A 20,759-nucleotide genomic window follows, 5' to 3' on the forward strand; every position below is an offset into this window, starting at 1 on the left:
GGGGGCAAACACTTTTTCACACAGGGCCATGTAGCTTTGGATTTTTTTCTTCCTCATTAATAAAACCCTTCATTTAAAAACTGCATTTTGTGTTTACTTGTGTTATCTTTGACTAATGTTTAAATTTGTTTGATGATCTGAAACATTTAAGTGTGGAAAACATGCAAAAAAGTAAGAAATCAGGAAGGGGGCAAACACTTTTTCACACCACTGTATTTACATTCGTGTATGTTTTAATACAGCTCCATCCAGAGATTTTAAATGTTTGACTCCACATTATTTTTTCATTTTATGAGCGTGTTTAAAAGAATACTTGCACACATTGGGAGTTAAAGCATAACCTTGTCAACTTTAATATTAACCATGTACAGTTAGAGGCAGAACACATAAAACAAAGAAGAGAAGCAGAAAACAGTGTACATATTAAAAAAAAGAAAAGAAAATATTACAAAAAAAAAAGAAAAGTCCACCTAAACTTATGTCTGTCTTAACTTGGTGTTGTTGGAAGGGCGAGTGGCTCTCAAGCATTAAAAAACAACAAAACACTTTTTCTAAACTTGTAGGACCACAGCATTGCTTTTCTCTGGACTTTAAGAGAAAATATATAGCGTAACAGAGCAGTCCTGAGAAAGTGTACTCATTGGCATAGATGTATACAGTATGTGTGTGCAGGTAGAAATGTATGGAAATGTATTTGAGGATTGTTAAGACAAGATTTAAATGGTAGGTTCTGGTCTGAGTACAACTTCCTGGCATAATATTCTGAAAAATAACAAAGAGAGAAAAAAGGCCACTGAGCAGCCTCCAGTATGTACACAATATAAGCATTTCCATCATCAACAAATCCATACAGGTAAGATTTTTATGTGCTGAAGGTGTAAGGTTCGTCCCTTTAGCATGTTGCTTTAAATGCACGTTTAAGACTGCAGGCAGTCTGAAAACTATACTAAAAATAACAGATTAATCTGTGAGTCATTTAACAAAACTACAAAGGATTCCAGGAGTCGCTCTTCAGCCTTACATATAGTATTAATAATATCGTCATCATATGAAAATAAAACATGGAAACTCTTGGAAAGGTTTATTAAAGGTTCGTCGGAGCACACTGCTTTCTAACTCTGACTCAGACCTGAAATTTACAGAATAGCAGAGGGGTTGTGTGAGGAAGCAGTTATGTATGATACTGGTTAGTGAAGCTGGAGATAAAGCTATGGCTGAACAAACTTCTCCAAACAAGCGGTTATCTTTCTGAGGAGTCCAGGGAGAAATTAAGGTTTAAGGAATATTTGATCCATTATCCCTTTGCTGGTTTGACACAAAGGGAAAATATCACAAAAAGCTGGACATCAGGGTTCAGATCTATGACAACATCCATCACTTACACCACAATATAAAACATCTTTGTTATCACTGTAACCTGTAGAGACAACAATGAGGCTTTTGCATAATGTCTTCTGTTTAAATATGAAACACACTGCAATGACAAAAATCTGGCTGCTCTTCTGATCTCCCTTCTTCTGCCTGTCTGATTCAGATCCGACAGTATCTATGACCTCAAACACAGTTTAATAAAACACACCTGCTCATACACACACGACTGTAAATCCTGTCTAAAGGCCCGGTCACACCAACATTTACATCAGTGAATTGGCTTGCGAGGGCAGAGTTTTGTGAAGTTGGGGGAATTTGTGCTGTTGACCATTAGCAAGCTATCTTGACGGTGCTGACCTTTGAGAGGGCAGAGAGTCCTAAATAGAGAAAGCCATTTTGGCTTTGGGGTTTACACTGCTTCGCAAAGGAATGCTTTGCAGACAGTTATGAGACGGGAATCAAAGGTATAAATATATATTTTTAATAGAACAGTAAGTTTGCTAAATGGACAAAAGTTCTGTTCGCTGAATATTTGTCCATTATTCAGAAGACATATTTGCTACAGGGAGAAACTTGTGACGAAACTAACGATGAGTAAACCGAGGGAGTAAAAGGCAAGTGTTAGTGGCTGGCCAGCATGTTAGCAATCAGCTTGTATCAGTACCAAGCTTGTAGAACCCAAATTTTGCAAAGCCACTTTCTGGTGTGACCGGGCATTAACACCACCACTTCTTTCTCCTCAGCTGCCACCTGATTCAGTTCCTTCACTCACATACACTCTCCCTTCTCTTCACACACTCTCACTGAGGTCTTTATGACTGGTGTTTAAATGTGAATATTTGTTTCTGAGAACAATAAAAGAAAGAGAGTCGAGAAGAGGGATAGTACGTCTATCTGTAGATCTATGGAATACCTAGAGAACATACAACTACTACATGTGTACAAATGGCTATGCATGGTCCCTGCCATGTGTTAACTCCGTGCTGTAGCTCAGAGGAACTCGAGGTTCTCCTCTTCGTCAGGAAATATAGGAAAATAGAATTTCACAAAAACATGCATTCCCCATGAAAACAAGAGGTTTTAACAGATACAGTGAAACCCTGCAGAGAGACGAGCATGTGGGCTGCTGAGGGCATCTGCATGTGTGTATATGTATGTGTGTGTGTGTGTGTAAAAAGCCTCTATGTCACATGTGGTTCATGTTAAATGCAACACAGAAGAAAGTTGTAGAATGTGCTGAGTGTTTTATCTGTTTATGTGTGTGTATGTCCGGAGGGCCACGGTACGAGTGAACTTCAGAGGGGATGATGAAAAAATGAGTTTGTGTCAAACTGAAGGAACCGGTCGCATCCCTTCAAAAGATTTTTCCTTTCTTCTTGTTCTTTTCCATCGTCCTGTGGGAGAAACAAGAAAAGTGAGAATATTACTTTACTATGTTGAACAATAACAGAGAAAAAACCTTATTGGTCTAATTGTTACTGCTATTCCTCAATTTCCTCTGTGTAACTCACATCAGTGAAAAATTAGATAAAAGAGAGTGTAACATTTCACAACTCTACATACACAACAAAATACACCTTCACTTAATTTTTCTGTGAAGATTCTCAGTCATCCAGGTCATGGTAATCATAAGTGCTATATCGTAGGCAACTGGACTTGATTACGTTTCTTGAAGACGTTTCGCCTCTCATCCAAGAAGCTTCTTCAGTTCAGAACTGAAGAAGCTTCTTGGTGCACCAGATAAAATAAATAAATAAACTAAAATAAATAAACACATTCATCATTCCAACTAGACTTCATGCCACATGAGATAAAACTGTAAAGATGTTGTTCCTTTTAGTGCTGGTAACCTTTAGAGGTCAGTGAAGGCAGCACAGGTAGGAAAATGTGGCGTATGAATCAATCAGTCACTGTACTGCAGACCTAAGTGAACAATGCTGCTGGTTAAACAGCAACTTTAGTCAGTTGTTGAAAAGTGTGAGTGTTACTGACTTGGAGGCGTCCAGTTTCTGTTGCTCGAGGATTCTCTGCTGAGCCTCCCAGTTGGCCTTCTCATCCTCAAACACTCGTCTCTTTTCCTCCAGCTCTTTGTACTGTGCCTCCAAGTTCCTTTTCATCTGTTCGTGGCGTCGCTCCAGCTGCGGGTCAAAGCATTACATAGACTCACTCTCAGGTTGTATGCTTCCTTCAATAAAAACAGTTGGTCATTCACTCATATAAATATTTTTTATATGACGCATTAACTCTTCAGCAATGTCTCCCTTTTGCTTCACAGTCTTACATGAAACTCCTGCTGTACTGGTCACTTTTCCACTCCAATTTCCTCTGCAGCTGTTTATCAGCTCTGTGGGCTGCAGCTTCACTGCAGCCAGCGTTAAAGGCTAACTTTGGTATTTTCCAACCTGGACGCTATTTGCTAGTGCTTCGGTGTCAAGGTGACTAATCGGAACAGAAGTGTTTGAAATTGGTCCAGTATTATGCGAGACTGCTGCAGCCAGCAGCAGCAAAACCAGATGTGATGTAATCCCTATGGGCAATTGAGCATTGTCAACTTACAACCACTAGAAGTGTTTGTTTTTGCAAATGAAAGGATCAGATTGTTATTGTAAGTGTCTAATAACGTTATGAAAAGGATCCCTGCAAGACTACAAGACTGCATTCAACAGTAATTTTATCACTGTAAAACACACACTTCATTCAAAGTTGATGGAAACAAATTGACACTCATTAAAGCTATCTTGATTTTTCTTTCTCATGTTTCAACAATCACCAGCTCTGGTTTGGTTAAAATAAACCCTTAATTCATCCTCTAAAATGTGAAAATATGCTGGCTCTACACATGCTAAAATCACGGTTTCTTTAAATAGAGTCAGGTGGGTTTGGCGATAAAAGCTTTTTAAGAAAATGAAGGGATTCTCCCAATAGAAGTTATAGGGGGCCTTTCATTTTACACAGATACAGGAAGTGTTGAGTTTGAAATGATGGCGCGATGCATTAACTTTATCAAGGCAAACAGGAGCGGATAAAAAGTAAAAATATAAAAACACAGAGGCAATAATAAATAACGGCCCTTTTATAATGTAGTCTGTTTCAAATGAAGCTGGGAGCCTCTGCAGTTGTGGTGAGTAAAAGCCCTGCCACTATTTGCTAATGTTATTAATTTGTGTCCGTCTCCATTATGAAGAAATAACATTCTTTGCTAGCTTGATGCTAATGGCAGTACTCAGCGGGTTGACAAAGTGCCTCTGCTGTTTCACACCATCATTTTTCCTTTTTTACTCTTTGTGGTAACATCCCTAGAGGAAATATCTAAAAAGCTGGGGTTTTGTTGCCGTACAGTTGTCTACAGCAGCAGATTGCTCTGTGTTCCTATTGGTCAAACTGACGGCTGTGACGGGAGCAGTTGTGAATGACCAAAAGAAAATCAAACATGCTAGACTTTCTGTTGGAACGTCATGGGGCGCCCCAGACGTGGCATTGGTTGTCGTATACTATGACACACTACACAAGTTTAAATGACGGATTATCCCGTACGACAGTCGTTGTCGTTCACGATCCATGCCGTTACCTTACAACGCTGTGTCGGGATATAATCGAGCTGATATGATGTAGTGTGAGCCAGGCGTTAGAATAACAATCTGAGTCTGTCAGTGGCAAAAACAAGCAATTATAGTCGACATACACTGATGGTGCATATTGCCCCGAGTGGTTGCACTGCACCCTGTGTGATGCTGCCGTTTGCCGTGCTCTCGATCAATTCTGGACCAATTTCAAAAAATGTTGTTCCCATTAGTTTCCTAGATAGAAAACATTAGGATAGGTTTGAAAATATCAGTTACCCTTTAATACTAAAGATTCTAACCGCTGACCCATTGATTTAAATGTCAAGATTCATGAAAACAAAAGCATGAAATCATGCTAATGTGTTTTTTTTTTTTAAAAATCTGACCAATTTTTTTTTTTAACTCAAGGTCCATTTACAGTTCTAGCCATTTCCAGAGCTTTTATCCACATCTGGCTGTCTTTATCTTCATCTCCATGACAACTTTGCAAACTCCTTCAACTAATGAAGACTGAGATGCTGTTTAAACCTCCAAAAAAAGACAGTAAGTTGATCTTGAGTTACTTTTTTTTCTGAGACAAACGACTATTTTATGGTAAAGAATGACATATTAGTTATGTAAGTAACTGTAGTTCCAAGTGTTTAAACTAACCCCCACTGTTTTTTGTTGTTACCTTTACTACTGGTTCATTCATTCAGAATGGCAAACAAACACGTGCATCATAGAAGTCTGGTTATACTGCGGGGTTACTAGAAATTATTTGCCAGACAATCAGAATAAAAGTTAAGTGGCCAAAATAGAAATCTTACATAGAAACTGTTTCAGAGGCAATCTGATTTAGACAGAAAGATTTAAGACTTTACAATGAATAGTTTCAAACTGGATTTCCACTGGACTGTTGGCAGCTTCAGTAATTAGGTGCATGACCTGTTTATCAGCATACTGCCGGAATATAAAGCATTTAAATGGAACACATAAAAGCCACTGTGATGTTGCAGGTAAGTCGTTGGACTTTTAGAAAACAAATAATTGCATCATGTTGGATGCCTTAAATGTTGACCATGAAAAAAATACAAAGGTCCAATATGTGTACTCTACAACCTCAAACCCACCTCAGCCTCTGAATCCTTCAGTTTCTGCTTCTTCTCCTTCACCTTCATTTCAAAGACCTGTTCCATTTCAGCCTCCATCTTCTTCATTTTCATGACATGCTCCCTGCGCTCCTCCTCCATCTGTGCCAAGGGACTCCTGTTGACCAGAGTGAAGGCAGAGGTTAACAGTTAGTTGTAATTTCTTCTGTTCACCTTTTTGGGGTGGCTGCAGCTCAGGAGGTAAAGCAGGTCATCCTTTAATCACAAGGTTGGTGATTCACTACCCAGTTCTTCCTGTCTGCATGTCAATGTGTCCCTGAACAAGACCCCAAGTTGCTCTCCCCTTGACTCTTAAAGGCTTTTCAAGACCTTTTTCAAAATAATTTTAAACCAAATTTAAGACTGATTTTTGGAAAAATCATCTTTTTCTTATTCAAGAAGTGCAAATTGGTATTCGGGTCAAGTAGTTAGTATGGGGTTCTTTGCAGAGTTAGGTAGGTTTTAAGATTTTTAACATCAGAAATGGGGACTTTCATGCAGAAAAGCTTGACTCGTATTGACATAAAGAAAGTAAAAGATGAATAAATGAAAGTAGATCAAATATTTGTGGCAATTAAGAACTCACATATTAAGATTTATGGCTTCTTTATGGCTTTTAAGGCCTGATATTTAAAAAATTGAATTTAAGACATTTTAAACTTTTTTAAGACCTGCAGACACCCTGGAAGCAAATTATTAAGTGCTTTGTCTGGTAACATAGAAGGCGCTATATAAATGCAGTCCATTAAAAAAAACAAAAAAAAACAAAAGGTGAGCAGTTTTTCTAAATCTAAAGTGGTGGGTTTTTTTCTCATTATAAATATGAAAGCAGTGGTTTAGTAACCGAGGCATACTTAGTGAGCTGTCCCTTGGTCTTGGAAGTGTCCACTCCATTACAGGTGACGGCAGCGAGTTTCTTACTACGATAATTTTCATAATGGACGTTGTTGGTGACGTCCTTTAAATCTTGCATATGCGTTCTGTGGAACAGGAAGAAAGAGAAAAAAAAGTAAGTACAAAGGTGTATGATGAGGAAAGAAGAGGAATGCAATATAAGAGAGAGAGCCATCTCACCTTATAAGCATATTGCGTAGCACGGTGAAGTCACAGTGTTCACCGTTCTCCACTGAAACACACAGGGAGAGAGAGAGGAAGACAGAGTGGGAGGGAGAGGGACACAGAGATATCAGAGTTAGTACACATGAACACTACTCCCAGTAATAATCCCAATAATCATTATTTGGCTCCAAGGGAAACTGATACAGTCTCACACCTGTCTTACAGGCGCTCTGGGTAAATGTCAACTGCTGGGGTCTATCTCTGGCTATGTGTTCACATTGAGGGGCAGTCCCAGCAAAAACAAATGTTATTGTGTCTTTGGTAAGTGAGATCAACACAGAAGTAGTGTGCATTATTTACATGATAAAACATAAACAGTGTAGTGGCAATATAGACAACAGTTAAAAAAACATAAGCAAAACCTCTCCAAGTTAAAATTCAAGTTATTAATCTCTATGGAGACCTACTGTTACAAACACACACATATCACAGTATGTCAAGTTCATTCATTCGTAGGTTATAAAGGGAGGGGGTATATTGAAAGAAGGGTATCTTCAGGTGTAGCCAATAAACGGAGGTATTATACAAGATGAGTTGTAGTAGCACATTAACAGGGCACAAAGGGCAGAGGGACATCAGGCCATGATCACATAGGACGGTTTTACTATGAGTATATGACTTTCATATTGTTTTTTACTGGGTTGGCTTACAACAGGTTGTGTCTACAACAAACTGTATCGAAGCTTCAGGCACAAATGTCTCAGTTGTGTTACAGTTTAGACAACTGAGACGTCCGTCTCAACAGCAAACAGTGCAGTTGCAAACATTCTTTTCTTTTGTGTGATTATCTAACTATGTTCATGAAAATAAGACCGACTCAAGGTCACAGTGACCTTGCCCTTTGACTACCAAAATCCAAAGAGTTTATTGTTGAGTCCAAGTGGACATTTGGGCTGAATTTGAAGAAATTCCCACAAGGTGCTCTTGAGATATTGTGTACATAGGAATAGCGTGGCTGCAAGGTCACAGTGACTTTGGCCTTTGACCATCAAAATTTAACCAATTCATCCTTGAGTCCGAGTGGACATTAGTGCCAAATTTGAAGAAATTCCCTCAAGGCGTTCTTGAGACACCACGTTCACATGAGTGGGACAGATGGACAAACAACCTGAAAACATAATGCCTTAGGCCACGGCTGTCGCTAGCACAGAAGCATAAAAAAACAGTGCGTGGAGGAAGATCAGCCCTGAACTTGGGGTTTCTGTTAAGTAGACTATGATACAGTGCTGGTTATGGTCGCTTGGAAATGTCAGGTGCAACCTGCCTCCATGCCCTTGAAAGTTTGCACAGAGTTGGCACATGAGTAGATATCCAGCGTCCAACCTCAGTTTTTTCCAGGCGGTAAAAGATGTGGCATACATCCCGGCCAAAAGACAGCTCAACCTCAAAGCAGCATTAAAAGATTTTTTGGCAACCTGGGGTAAGAGCAATAAGCTGTCAACACTACAGTCATATATTATCAGCTTGTAATGCTGTGACAAATAGTTGCAGCAGGCAGAGAGCAACATTAGCATGTATTTGGGTTGTGTTTCTGGCTACCAGATAAATGCCAATTCAGCATTCAGTCACTGTTTAGCTCTGTTTTGGTCTCCACCAACACCAAGAAAATGATTTGGCTATTTAGCTACTAAATGCTATTACAATTTTTACCACCTAGTCTCTAAATGTATCTGTCTGCTGCTTGGTGCGGAGTAGATGGAGGACAAAATGTTTATCAGAGCTGTTTTAATGTTAACAGCTGCCTGATTTTGCTGGAAACAACATTAATTAGACCATTAGGACTGCACAGTAAATCTGCCGCCAAAGAGCAGCCAGTTGGAAAACGCTGAAATCCTTCATAGAGCTGAAGGAAACTGCAAAGTTTGGTGAATATTCTGTAGACTCATCGCTACAAGTAAGCCCTATCACATTACACACAGTCGAAGTTTCGGCACAAAACAAAGCCTCCTATCTGATCACAGCCTTTCACTGTTGGACGCCACATAGTTAGAACGAACAAGAGTTCTTGGTCAGACAACAGGAAACAGAACTGGTCTCATTTCAACAGAGTGCAGTTAGATGATTGTGAGTTTTCATCATAACAACAAAGACATGGTTACACGGTCAGATGGGATTCTGGAAAAGGACTGCAGATAAACTGCTGCTGACGATGTATGTGGTGGATCTCCAGCCTCCTCTTCATCAAATACGCTGCTCCTGACTGGTTAGCCTCCACCCCACTGGCAGTCAATCATCAGGGGAGCGAATAAGGAGGACACCTTACCATTGATGAAACTTAAGCAGTCCCGCCCCTTGGCCTCCCAAGCCAGCCAATGACCTTCTGTCTCTTCTAGAGGAGGGAGCTCTGACGGAGGGGAGGGGTACGGTTTTTCAGTTACTGTCTGCGCCCAGCGGGGGCTAAATCTGGGTCTGGAGCAGCTGGGTTAATTATGGCTCAGACCTGGCCCGGTTCGAGCCCAGAATCGGCCTATGTTTGGCCCAGATTCAGCCCAGATTTGGCCCGGATCAACACCATAACCTGCATGTGTCCAAGCTGACTGACTAAAGAGCGCAGGGCTTGTAGAGGGAGTGTGGTGGTTGGAGGGGGTGTTATATGAGGATCTATGCATGACCAGTTGGGGGTGCAAGTCTCAATGAGGGAATAAGTGAAGGAGCTCAGTGGGGTCAAGGGTCATAGGAAAAAAAAAGGTTGTAACTAATAATATAAAGATCTTATTTGTTGATGAATGGCAGAAAATACCTGATGCATACTCCGGGTCCTTTTAAAAAATTCCAGTCATTTTAGTGTTTTTATTTGTCAATCATGGACTTAAAATTGAAAATTGCCTTAGTCCATCAGGTGTTTTGAGCCTGAGCGCTTTATCTACTAGCAGTGTATATTTAGGCCATGATGATGAACGGCTTTAATGAATCAAGAGCACACAACTGTTTCAACAACATGTGTCTGCGTTAAAAGCCTTACATTAAAATTCCAAATATGCTAATGAGTGAGAATTCATGATACCAAACCACATGTTACCTTGATGACTTCAATGAGCTGCTACATGCCTTTTTGGAAAACACTAACTCACCATTAATTGCTCATGAACCTATAATGAATTTATAAGCAATGCGTTAGGAAGGTGGATCCCAGTCCTTGGTCCAGTGATACAGCAAGGCCTGTGCACCGTTCTCACCCTGCACCAACACAACCAATTCAACTCCAGCATAATACAGTGAGTTGAATCATGTGGTGAAGCAGGACTGAAATGAAACGGTAAAACAGTATGGGATACCACAGGAGCAGAGAAGGGAACCACAGCGTTAGAGTGATGTTTCTATTGCAGCTGTAGCTTCAGCACCAAACAGCCTCTAGTTTTCTCCATGACTATTCACAGCATCAGACCTGGGACAACAAGTGAGGATGTGAAGGCTTTAAATCTGCTGACAACACCACACGGATTTTGAGATATGTCAAGTAAGCCTCATCAAATAGAGGATAATTCCTGTTTATTACAACCTTGGCAGTGCTTCCCACAGAATAAGAGTCAGGGTGGTGGTAGCTGGTGATGGGGTGGGGAGAACAAGCAAACTTTCTTTCTTGTTTAATGCCTGTGTGTCCCTTTGTATCATTCTGTGTCCCGTCTCTAAATTCTGAGGTTTTTGTACATCCATGAATGCAGCGCAGGCGGAGCCCCCCATGAGTTCTTTTTTTCTCAGCCGCAGTTTGTCATTCATGGGGTGGATAATTCATCTTTCGATCTGTTCAGAGCTGATCAGATCAGATCAAGGATGAGAGGAACAGCTGCTGCGAGTGAATACAGACTTTTAGATCCAGCAGAATGAACAGTTAGGTTTTACTTTCAATGCACCTGATGTTCTGCTTCTCCATCTCTCATCTCTGCCCTGAGTGTGCTATGCACTCTGACAGTGTGGAGCTATAAATAACTGAATATTTATATATTCCAATAGCGCTCCAAATGAACAGTCCAGCTCCAAGACTCTAAAAATCTATTTGTGGCAGCAGATGTTTTAATCATGCAGGCTGCCACAAATAAATTAATGTGTGGGAAACCATGTTCGGTCCTGTTTTTGTAATTCTGGCCAATATTCTTTCCAGTAGTAATATCAATATACTCTCCAAGTTAAATGCTGAGATCAAGAAACACAGTGACATCATTAAAAAGAAACCCAAGCAGCCAGACAATCATACAGGTTTTCAACAAGCTCCAAGGTTAGCCTAACATTTTTGGAAGAGAACAAACAACAAATGGTAAAATATTTGCCCAAACTGTTCGACCTACTTGCTTTTACTACCAGCTGTAGTGTTCCTATACTTTGGTTTTATTTTTAACAACATTTTAGGCACGCTTACTTTCAGTTTTACGTCCAAATTAAGGGCTTTTCTGTACATACGTGGACATGTTTGAAAATCTTGCTTTTTCTATGCGTTTTGGCCTTTCATCCACATGCAAACTGCGTTTTAGGTCCCTGGAAATGAACCTTTTGTTAAATTCCATCCAGGGAGAAGGTTTTCAGTCTTCACATGTTTTGAGGGAAAACTGAGTTTTTGGCCTGTAAAGTCAGAGCATGCACCGTTACGTTGTTTGTGAGGCGCCACAAGTAAGGCGACATTTTGTGCAATGGCTGAGGTGGCCAAAATAGTACTGGCTCTAACCTTGCTAACAGGAATTTTTACATGTTTACACATAAATGTACAGTTACTCTTAAACTACAGTGGAGAACAGAGGCGTCAGAATGCACCACAGAGGTCACTGCTCCAGGTAGCCTTCCGGTAATAACTGTTTTTCAGGCTTCTGACTGGCCAACATCATCTTCTTTGCATGACTTTAGTGCCATGTTTATATCGTCGCCTCTTGGTTTTCTATCCACTTGACAACACATCCAATGTGTGGACAGAGATTTTTTTGAGGGATTTTTTTTTCCGTCCACTTCATTTTCAAAAATTCCCACATCTGTGTAGATAAGGCCTAAGTGGTTTAGATTGTCTGGCTAAAATGCTGGCTTGTTTACAACCTGTCTGTTTCTTGCCCATTCAGACTTTGTGGTATTGAGGTCACCCTGTTCCCACATCTCAGCCATTACTGTGGTGAGTAACTGATATAAAACAGTAGTAAAAGTCAATCAAAATCAGACCCAAGCTGCAATAAACTGGAATTATCCTTTAAAAACATACAGTGAGGTTGTCTTACAGGTTGACTATCAAATTAAGTGATACAAATACAAGAAAGATAATCATTCATGTGTCCCCCGGCAAAATCACAGGCCTTTTTCTCTATGGTGACACCTAGCATACACTATAGTGACTGATAGTCCAAAGAATGGAGATTGTTTAAATACCCCTAAGGCATGAGGAATATATTAAATAGTGCTTATGGAGTGAGACAGTGATGAAAATAGGTTCAAGTAGTTTTGCTCTGGTGTAGCCTGGTTCGTCTTTCCCTTTGGGGGAGGGGGTGGATTTTTGGTTCTCCACAATGTCTTGCTGTTAAGGTGCAACTAGCAATAAAAAATGCTCAAATATTGGTAAGGCTGTAAAATGTATGCCAAATTATAAAATACGATAAGAAAGAGTATACTCTTTCCAATATGAAAGAGTAGTGCTTCGAACAACCAAGATACAGATAATGACCAACATGGAGCAGAGAAGATGTACACTGCTGTTTAGTGAATGGACTTATGGTTGCTTTCTTTAAGTATTTGTTAAAATAAACCCGGACACACCGATGCAGAATCACATGTAGTGTGAATAGTCCAAGTACTATCCTGTTCAAGACTAAATTCCACAACATCAGCTACACTGAGTTAATGAAATTTAATTTTTTTTAAATATCTAAATGATATATTAATAATCACCACTAGAATCTTTTTACAAAGGTGAAGTCTTTTTACTTTGGACACAGTTCTGGTTGTAGAGGCTCGTTCTGCATGGTGTATGATAGATTTCAGCAAGGGGGCCATTATTCTACTGAGAACACATGAATGATTTTGGTGTCGTTGTTCTTTTGTACTTCAAGATATAGTAAGTTCACATTATAAAATGTTATTTGTTTTCAGATGTTTCCAAAATATGGTGTGTTTCAGAACTTAGAAAAGTATTCAGCCCAAGTCTGATTAGAGCATTGGTTTGACCATCAGCCTAATGATGAGACAGCACAGCAACAGAAAAGTGGAGGGAAAGTGGGACGGAGAGTTTGGGGAACACTCTGAGGAGGAGTAAGAGGAGGATTGGAGAAAATGAGGCTGAAATTAAGTGAAAGATGGTTTGGTTTACCAAAAATGCCCTCTGTCAGTCATGGAAAAGAATAGACAAAGAAAAAAGAAAAAAGAGAGAAAAGAAAGAATGAAAAAGTGAAAGACTGATAAACGGTCAACCACAGAGCAACAACGGTATAATACTTTATATAAAGATATATACAGTATATCATCTTTCAAAGGACTTTGAAACAAATGGAAACTAACACACCAGTAAGAGCAACAACAGTTTATCGTGGCTAGTGGTGGTTGGATCAGTCAGTGTTTGCTGCCATACTGAAACAACATATCCCAAGATACACTATGTCTGTCCTCTGTTTTTTTTTCCAGAATCCCTATCAGGGTCAAGACCAGCACTACTGAAAGAACTGTGTGCATGTGAGTTTGTTCGTGTGGAGGGGAAGACAGGTGGGTGTATAAGGTAACGATGTATTAACTGCCAGATAACTTCATACTTGTCAAAATGTAATTGTTATTTCTATTTTTAGGAACATGTTGCAGCCCATTTACTTCCCAATCTCAAGACAAAAAAAGTAAAAAACACTCTCATTAAATGTGGAGGTTTTAAAGTTCTCCACGTCCAACAGTCGTTGTCACTGTTAACCCCCATTCACACATACAGACTCATAAACTGAAGAAGCAACAAGCCGCCAGTCATTGAGAATTGATGTTCAAAACCATTCTGGTGCTGCCCACTGAGACTCAAAAAAAAAAAAAAAGTTTAACTCTAGGCAAACATCAGCTGACAGGCGGATTTTGATTCCCTTTGGAATCAGAAGCACTCAACTCAGCTACATATAGGAACTTTAAACAAGCTCAAAGTTGCAGTCAACAGCTTCCAAACTGTCTGAAACATAACTTTAAAAATCTTGGGGTGGCATTCCAAAACCAAAAGCCATAACTGACTTTCAGGACATAGGCTGGTTAAAAAAGTGTCAGTATGGAGAGTTAAGGAATCACATACTGATATATTTGTTTCTTTTCTTACATTTAATGTTAGTAATTGTCTGATGTGTATAGACAGTTAACATTTTGAGTTCCACAACTATTTTAATGTGTTATGTATCCATACATGTTAGGCAATTTGTTGTTCTTAAAATAGGCTGGTTGTCCTTTTCTTAAAAAGACAAAAATACAGCTTTAATCTGAGGGAGTACACTGACTGTATAGAACAAAACTACTGGAAACAAGTCTTCTCAAGTTTAGGTGGGACTCATGGGTACCCATAGAACCTATTTTCATTCATTTATCTTGAGGTATGAGATTAGAGGACCTCTTTGAAAACCGCCACATCAGTTGTTTCGTCACTAAAATTTAGCCAATCTTCCCTGGCTTCCTGACAAGCTATATCGACAGGGTTGGTACCAATGGATGCCTTAGGTTGTCTAGTGTCTAGCTTAAAAAATTAGCGTGCCACATCCTCTTAAGGCCGAACGAAGCCCCCCTGCCGAACAAAGCCCCCCTGCTGTGTCGCTGTCATGGCCATAAAAGTTGCACATGAACACACTACAAAAGCTACAGCCGACAGTCAACCAGCATGTACGTTCTGCGCCTGGGTGAGTGGATATAACTCTCTACACCAACAAAAGATCATAAAAAAACAATCTTACCTTATCTAACAAATTTGTTTTGGTCTCACTCCCTCTTGACTTTAGCTCTCTGTTCACTTTGCTCAATTCTGTTTCTCTTCTTGTGCGCTGAGCTGAACTGCCAATCAGAGTGATTTCATTCACCCAAAGGCTCCGCTTTGCTGACGGCAATTCAACATGTTGAATCGGGGGAAAAAAAAAAAAAAAAAAAAAAAAGCCGATGGGGGATGACGGGGGGCAACGGTGTGGGACATACCTCACCGACGAGGACGAGGGCGGCAGAAGCTCACCAATGGCCCAACTTTGACCGACAGCCAACCATCGGCTTGATTTGTCAGGGCCTTTAAAGAAAGTAATGTCAGCCCTCAATTATTTTCACCAGGGAGAGTCAGTAATTGTATTGGGGGGCCATAACCTCTCCTCCAACCTTTTCATGGACACAACATGATGCTTTAAATGTGGCTACCATCTTTAGTTTGACTTCCAAATCCAACAATAATGAAGGGATAAAATGATACTAAAATAAATATCTATTTCGAGACTAATCCTATAAAGCTCCAGCAGGTGTATTGCGATCACGTGGCAGTAAAAAATTTGTTTTCTACTTTAAAGGATTGAATTTATTAACTGATTTCCAGTCAAGAATACATTTTGACAAGTGGTTGTATTACCTGGTAGTTAATACATTCAGTGGATACAGGGGGTCACTGTGGAAAACATGCACTGTGTCCCACACTCTCAGGATTATCATGCTTCATTCATCATGATAGACATAATACTGTGACTGCCGGACATTCCCAAACACATCAACCTTCAAACGACAACATGCATCAGCCTCTCTTTCACATCTGTCATTGTCTGACCGAGATGCAACGACATACTGTTTTTCTTGAAAACCGATGTAAAAACAATAATAATAAAAAAAAAGTAAAATCATTGTTCCTTCTGAACTTTTAAGAGTGCACACTCCTTTTCTAGTTCATTTTCTAGGCCCCTACAGTTTGGCCACAAAATGGAAGCTGCGTCCTTCTTTTCTGGTAGTGGACCTGAGTGAACCTACCTTCTGCGACGCCCCATGGGTACTGGCGACCTCTGACCTTCTTTCCGTTCACCTCGATTACCACGTTGCTGCCGACCACTGCCAGTGGCATCTTCTCCTGGAGTGGAAAGAGAAACAACTTTCTTTTACTGCAACTGAACTGCTGAATCCACCTCTTTCTGGATGGCGCAGTGCTAACAGCTGTTTGGAAGGCTGTTTAAAGTCATTTCCTGTGGCCACTGACCATACCTGACATCACAGTTTCATTAAGGTTAAGTGTGTGAATCTTTAGGATTGGGATACACATGTCTGCTGACGTGTTTATTAGTATTAGTACATTAAAACTCCCGTCTAGTTCAAAAGCAGTGAACTGACAAAGAGAGAATTGGCTTAGTCTTGGATTTACATATTTTTAAGGCCAGGTCCTTATGTGTGTGTCCTTGCAAAATAGGTGATGCTTGTGGCTGGGTAATGTAGGGACTACTTGCATTGCTCGTTAATTAATTACTGTGGCTAGCAAGCTAACTGCTAACAAGCCAGAAGCCAGACACATGCCAGCACTTAAACTAGCAAGATAGTTAGCTTGGATGCTACCGAGAAAATAAGCTCATGCAGTTTATTGAAAAGACATATTTGTCTTTAGTACTTCTTGTTTGAAAATTGTATTCTTTTCTTTTTTTCTTAAGATATTTTTAAAACATTTACATATGTCAGTTTGTAAATGGTAAATATATGTAGCTGTCTTTAATTGGTGGGGTCTGTTTACAATCCATCAGGTTTTTTTTCATGCCACCTGTGCATTATTTTATCATATGCACAAATAAAGAATCAAGAACCAAACCAAAGATGTGTTGCTTTTTGTGGATCAGCTTATACTCCCATAGAGCAGCTTTTAAAAAAATTGGATGGCATGATGTAGCGTCCTTCATTTTGGACTCTCTGTTCCATCTATGGTCAGCTGTCAAGACAGCATGCTTGGGGTCAATGGCACCAGTCATGTGTCAAAATTGACCAAAATTCAATTTACGCCCATGAGCAAATCCATTTATTTCCAAAGTTCAATTAAAATGAACTGATCACTGACAACACTGCATCATCTCATTGTTTTAAATGCTGCCGTGAGCGGGCCTTTGAATCATGTAAATGTCAATGATGGCCGACATCAACATCAACATGCATGCACCACATTTGATGTTGCCAGAGGCAGTGGTTACTGGGGCAGAGTTACATAGACAAAATCACTAGTGAAAGTTCTTCAATGAGCTTGTCTATAAAGCTGACGATCAGTTGTGCAAGGAGTCTGCCAGGCATGGGGAAATGGGAGTGAGCCAGCTGCAGGGGTTGGATACTGACCAAAGGACAGACTGACCTTTAGCTGTCTGCACGACTTGCTATTTAGTGGTTCCACTGAGGTCAATCAGAAATCCTTAAATCAACTTTTAAATTACTAACAGGACGGTGCGGTCCATTACCTTAATCTTCCGGATGAGCTTGTTGTCCTCATCGTCCTCCGTGTCTGGGAACTCATAAATCTTGATTTTGTGCTCCTGTATCTCTTTCATTATCTGACGAGGAGAGAAAGTGATCAGAATAAAGGTAACAAATACACACTGCCAGGCCTGCATATGCAGATCAACAGGATTTTAATTCCTCTTGATAGCTCGTTTTTTTTTTTTTTTTGACTGATACCACTTAAATGTCTCTGCATGACGTATGGAGCTAGAGCACAGACTGTATATAAACAATGGACGCAGCCACCATGATGTCACCAATTAATTTGAGGACTCTCAATTTGAAACTGAAAAGTCTGCCAATTTGGCTGTCACTATCTTGGTTTTTTGGGGCAAAAAGTGAACATATTTGGACATGAGGGTGGAGCTGTGAAGGAGCAAAGGGGGGATCTAACTGAAACCCTGGGGACCCTATCAAGGTAGTGTAACTTTAAGTCTTAATAAAATCCAAACAGGTGCGTTATATCAAAATCAACCCCCCGTGCAGTTGTCACAAACAAGGTAATTAGCAAATCAGACGAAAACCATTTTTTGTACCAGGTTGCATGCATATTTACTTCCGCTGTTAAGTTGGCCAGTCTCTGCTGGTTGCCTGGCAACCCGAGGTGACAACAGCAATACGCCAGGATGTTACTGCACTCAGCTTTTGGAGAGAGTCAGATTACCTATTTTGTTGTTTCCAGTCGTTTTGCTAAGCTAGGCCATTTGCCTTCCAGCTCAAGCCCAATTCTTGACACACAGGAATAAGAGTGGTATCAATCTTCTCATCCAACTCCAAAATTAAAAAACGTACTTCCCAAAGGGTTCTACTATTTCTGTACAGATATGCTTCTTGCAGTAATTAAATAAGTAAATAATACAAATATGTTTCAAATTGATTTATTTATCTCCCTCAGTTGGACTGTAGCAACAACACTGCCTATCCTCACAACATGACACACTTCCACAAATACCTGTTTTTTAAAAAGCTGGCACTCCTCTGGTGTCAGAGTGTCGGCTTTGGCAATCAGAGGGATGACGTTGACCTTGTCATGGAGTCTCTTCATGAACTCGATGTCCAGCGGCTTCAGACTGAAAGACAGACAGAAAGAAAACTGTAAGAACTACAAGCCACTGAGGTCAGCAGAGGTCCATGCAAATGTAACACAGATGAGCCGGGCCAGTTTGGTATATACTTAGTCTCGCTCACCAGACCTTTCTCAAGAAAAGAAAGGTCTGGCTTGGCCGACTCTAACTTTGAGATTGGAGAAAAAACGCCCCGGCTGCTTGTACTTCTTTCAACCAATCACAATCGTTCTGGGCGGTGCCACAGCAACGGTGCGCTTGCAAAAATATTGCCGGGGGGAAACAGGTTTTGGTGTAACACGCCCACAAAAATATCACCTACAGGACGCGAACCATGGCAGAAAAATGGCTACATCCCTGCAAGATCAAACACCGCAAAAGTTAGTAAAGGACGTGTTGAAAATGGTTGAAAACTGCTACACAACAGGAGGTGGTAGGGCGGGACTTCAGCGGGTGGCTCGTTCCGCCCAATGAGAGGCTGATCTATGCAGCGAACTTCCGCCCACTCAGACTAGTATATACTCTACAATCCCTTCCACTGATAATCCAATCTTTGTTCATAAATGTATGTGTCTGTGTGAGTGAGCAACAGGCAACTGGTGCCCTATCCTGTCCTGGGTGTACCCTTTCTCTCTGCCAATGAGGGCTGACTTAATCCACGCCCTCCTTCTCTGAACTGGATACACCCTTATAGAAAACTGATGAATGAAAACCTATAAAGGGCTTATGTTTGATTACAGTGAAACAATTTCATGGATCAGCAGCCATGTAAGGAAGGCTGACACATCCTGTGATGTAGAATTAATTGATACGAACTGATCTAAAGGAAATGCCACGGTGGGTGTCCTCAGTGTATGATTTTTCAAAGTAAATGCAGTTCAGTGGGTCACCAGCAGAGGGCCAACGTAAACCGTACATGACATGTACTGTAGCTCACAGTAAAGACACAATGAAGCCAGCTGAGGTTGACTGACTTTTTGTCTCCTGTGTTCTTCTGTGGCGACAACTGATGGTTTTGTCTTGCTGGGCTGATGAGGGATTGTCTTTGTAATGCTCCCATAGGTTCTTCAACTCTGTCTGAATGACAAGGGGGACTCATATTTAGTTGAAACAGTTGCTACACTCTGCTGTGGTAGGCGTGTGAGGGTGGTGGGCAGTGTGTGTGGAAAATGAATGTGTACTGTATAATGTGAGAGAATTATGTAAAAATATAACCACACATGGTTGAACACTTAGATTCAGTTGTGCCTGTATGAATTCAATTTTTTCATTTATGTACATTCAAATGATGTATGCTTTGTCTGACATAGTTCTGTACACGTGTGTGTGCGTAATAACTGTGTGTGTAAAGGGGAAGTCAAGGTACTCATCCCAGGAATGCAGAAATACAAAGAGGGCAACAAAACAGCTGTTCGGTGGTTCACTAGTTCACAGAGGGACAAAGAGACAGAATGTGTGTGTATGAAGTAGTTGGTAAGAATGGGGTCAGGTTGGTGTACAGAGCAGCATCAGAGGAGTCCTGGAGTAAGTGCAGTCCCAGATAAAACAGGAGTCAGAGTGTCTGGTCTAAGCAGAGGGAGACTTAAGACTTACTGGCTGTCAAGGCACTTCTGTGATCTCAGAATGTTATTCCTTTTTAGAGTTAAACCATAAATCGTCTCTACACACGGACAGTGATGTAGCTTGGTGGAACTGGTTGGAACTTTTCCTTCCTACTCCCTGTGGTATCTTGGGGTATAAAACATCACAGACAGGCTAAGCTTGGAAACATGAGCATGCAGTTTACTTCTAACGCAGGATTTATGGGATTTCAAATGTTACAGCCACATGTCAGTGAGTTTTGGTAGAAGCAGCATGCAAACTGCAATTTTGCAGCTGTTGCAGAGGATTTGAAGGCATAAACAGTCTGTGGAGAAACTAAATATGCTGGCAAATTCCTGTCGAGTGACAGGAAAAGCACAATTACCTGATATATTTACCCAGAGAAGTGAACAATGGCCTCAACATTTACTGACTTGTCAGTGCCACAATAGTTAGCTTGAATTTATATCACAAATCCTTACACAGAGTACAAGATTTGGGCATGCCACAGCCATTTATACAGCTGTCAAACACAG

The 20,759-nt window shown here is 40.5% G+C and overlaps 1 protein-coding gene across 1 annotated transcript in view; it reads right to left on the reverse strand.

The window, feature by feature from the left end:
- Positions 1-334: 334 nt before the first annotated feature.
- LOC126407811 (septin-7-like) overlaps positions 335-20,759 on the reverse strand; it is a 63,399-nt gene continuing 42,974 nt past the window's right edge. Inside the window, exons 6-13 of the mRNA XM_050073035.1 lie at positions 18,531-18,648; positions 17,539-17,631; positions 16,088-16,184; positions 7,139-7,190; positions 6,919-7,044; positions 6,047-6,182; positions 3,364-3,509; positions 335-2,765 (exon numbers count right to left, since the gene is read on the reverse strand). Coding sequence (XP_049928992.1) covers positions 2,726-2,765; positions 3,364-3,509; positions 6,047-6,182; positions 6,919-7,044; positions 7,139-7,190; positions 16,088-16,184; positions 17,539-17,631; positions 18,531-18,648 — 808 coding nt within the window. The 3' untranslated portion in view covers positions 335-2,725. The remainder of the gene's footprint in view (positions 2,766-3,363; positions 3,510-6,046; positions 6,183-6,918; positions 7,045-7,138; positions 7,191-16,087; positions 16,185-17,538; positions 17,632-18,530; positions 18,649-20,759) is intronic.

This window comes from Epinephelus moara, chromosome 20 (assembly GCF_006386435.1).
Source record: "Epinephelus moara isolate mb chromosome 20, YSFRI_EMoa_1.0, whole genome shotgun sequence".
NCBI lineage: Eukaryota > Metazoa > Chordata > Actinopteri > Perciformes > Serranidae > Epinephelus > Epinephelus moara.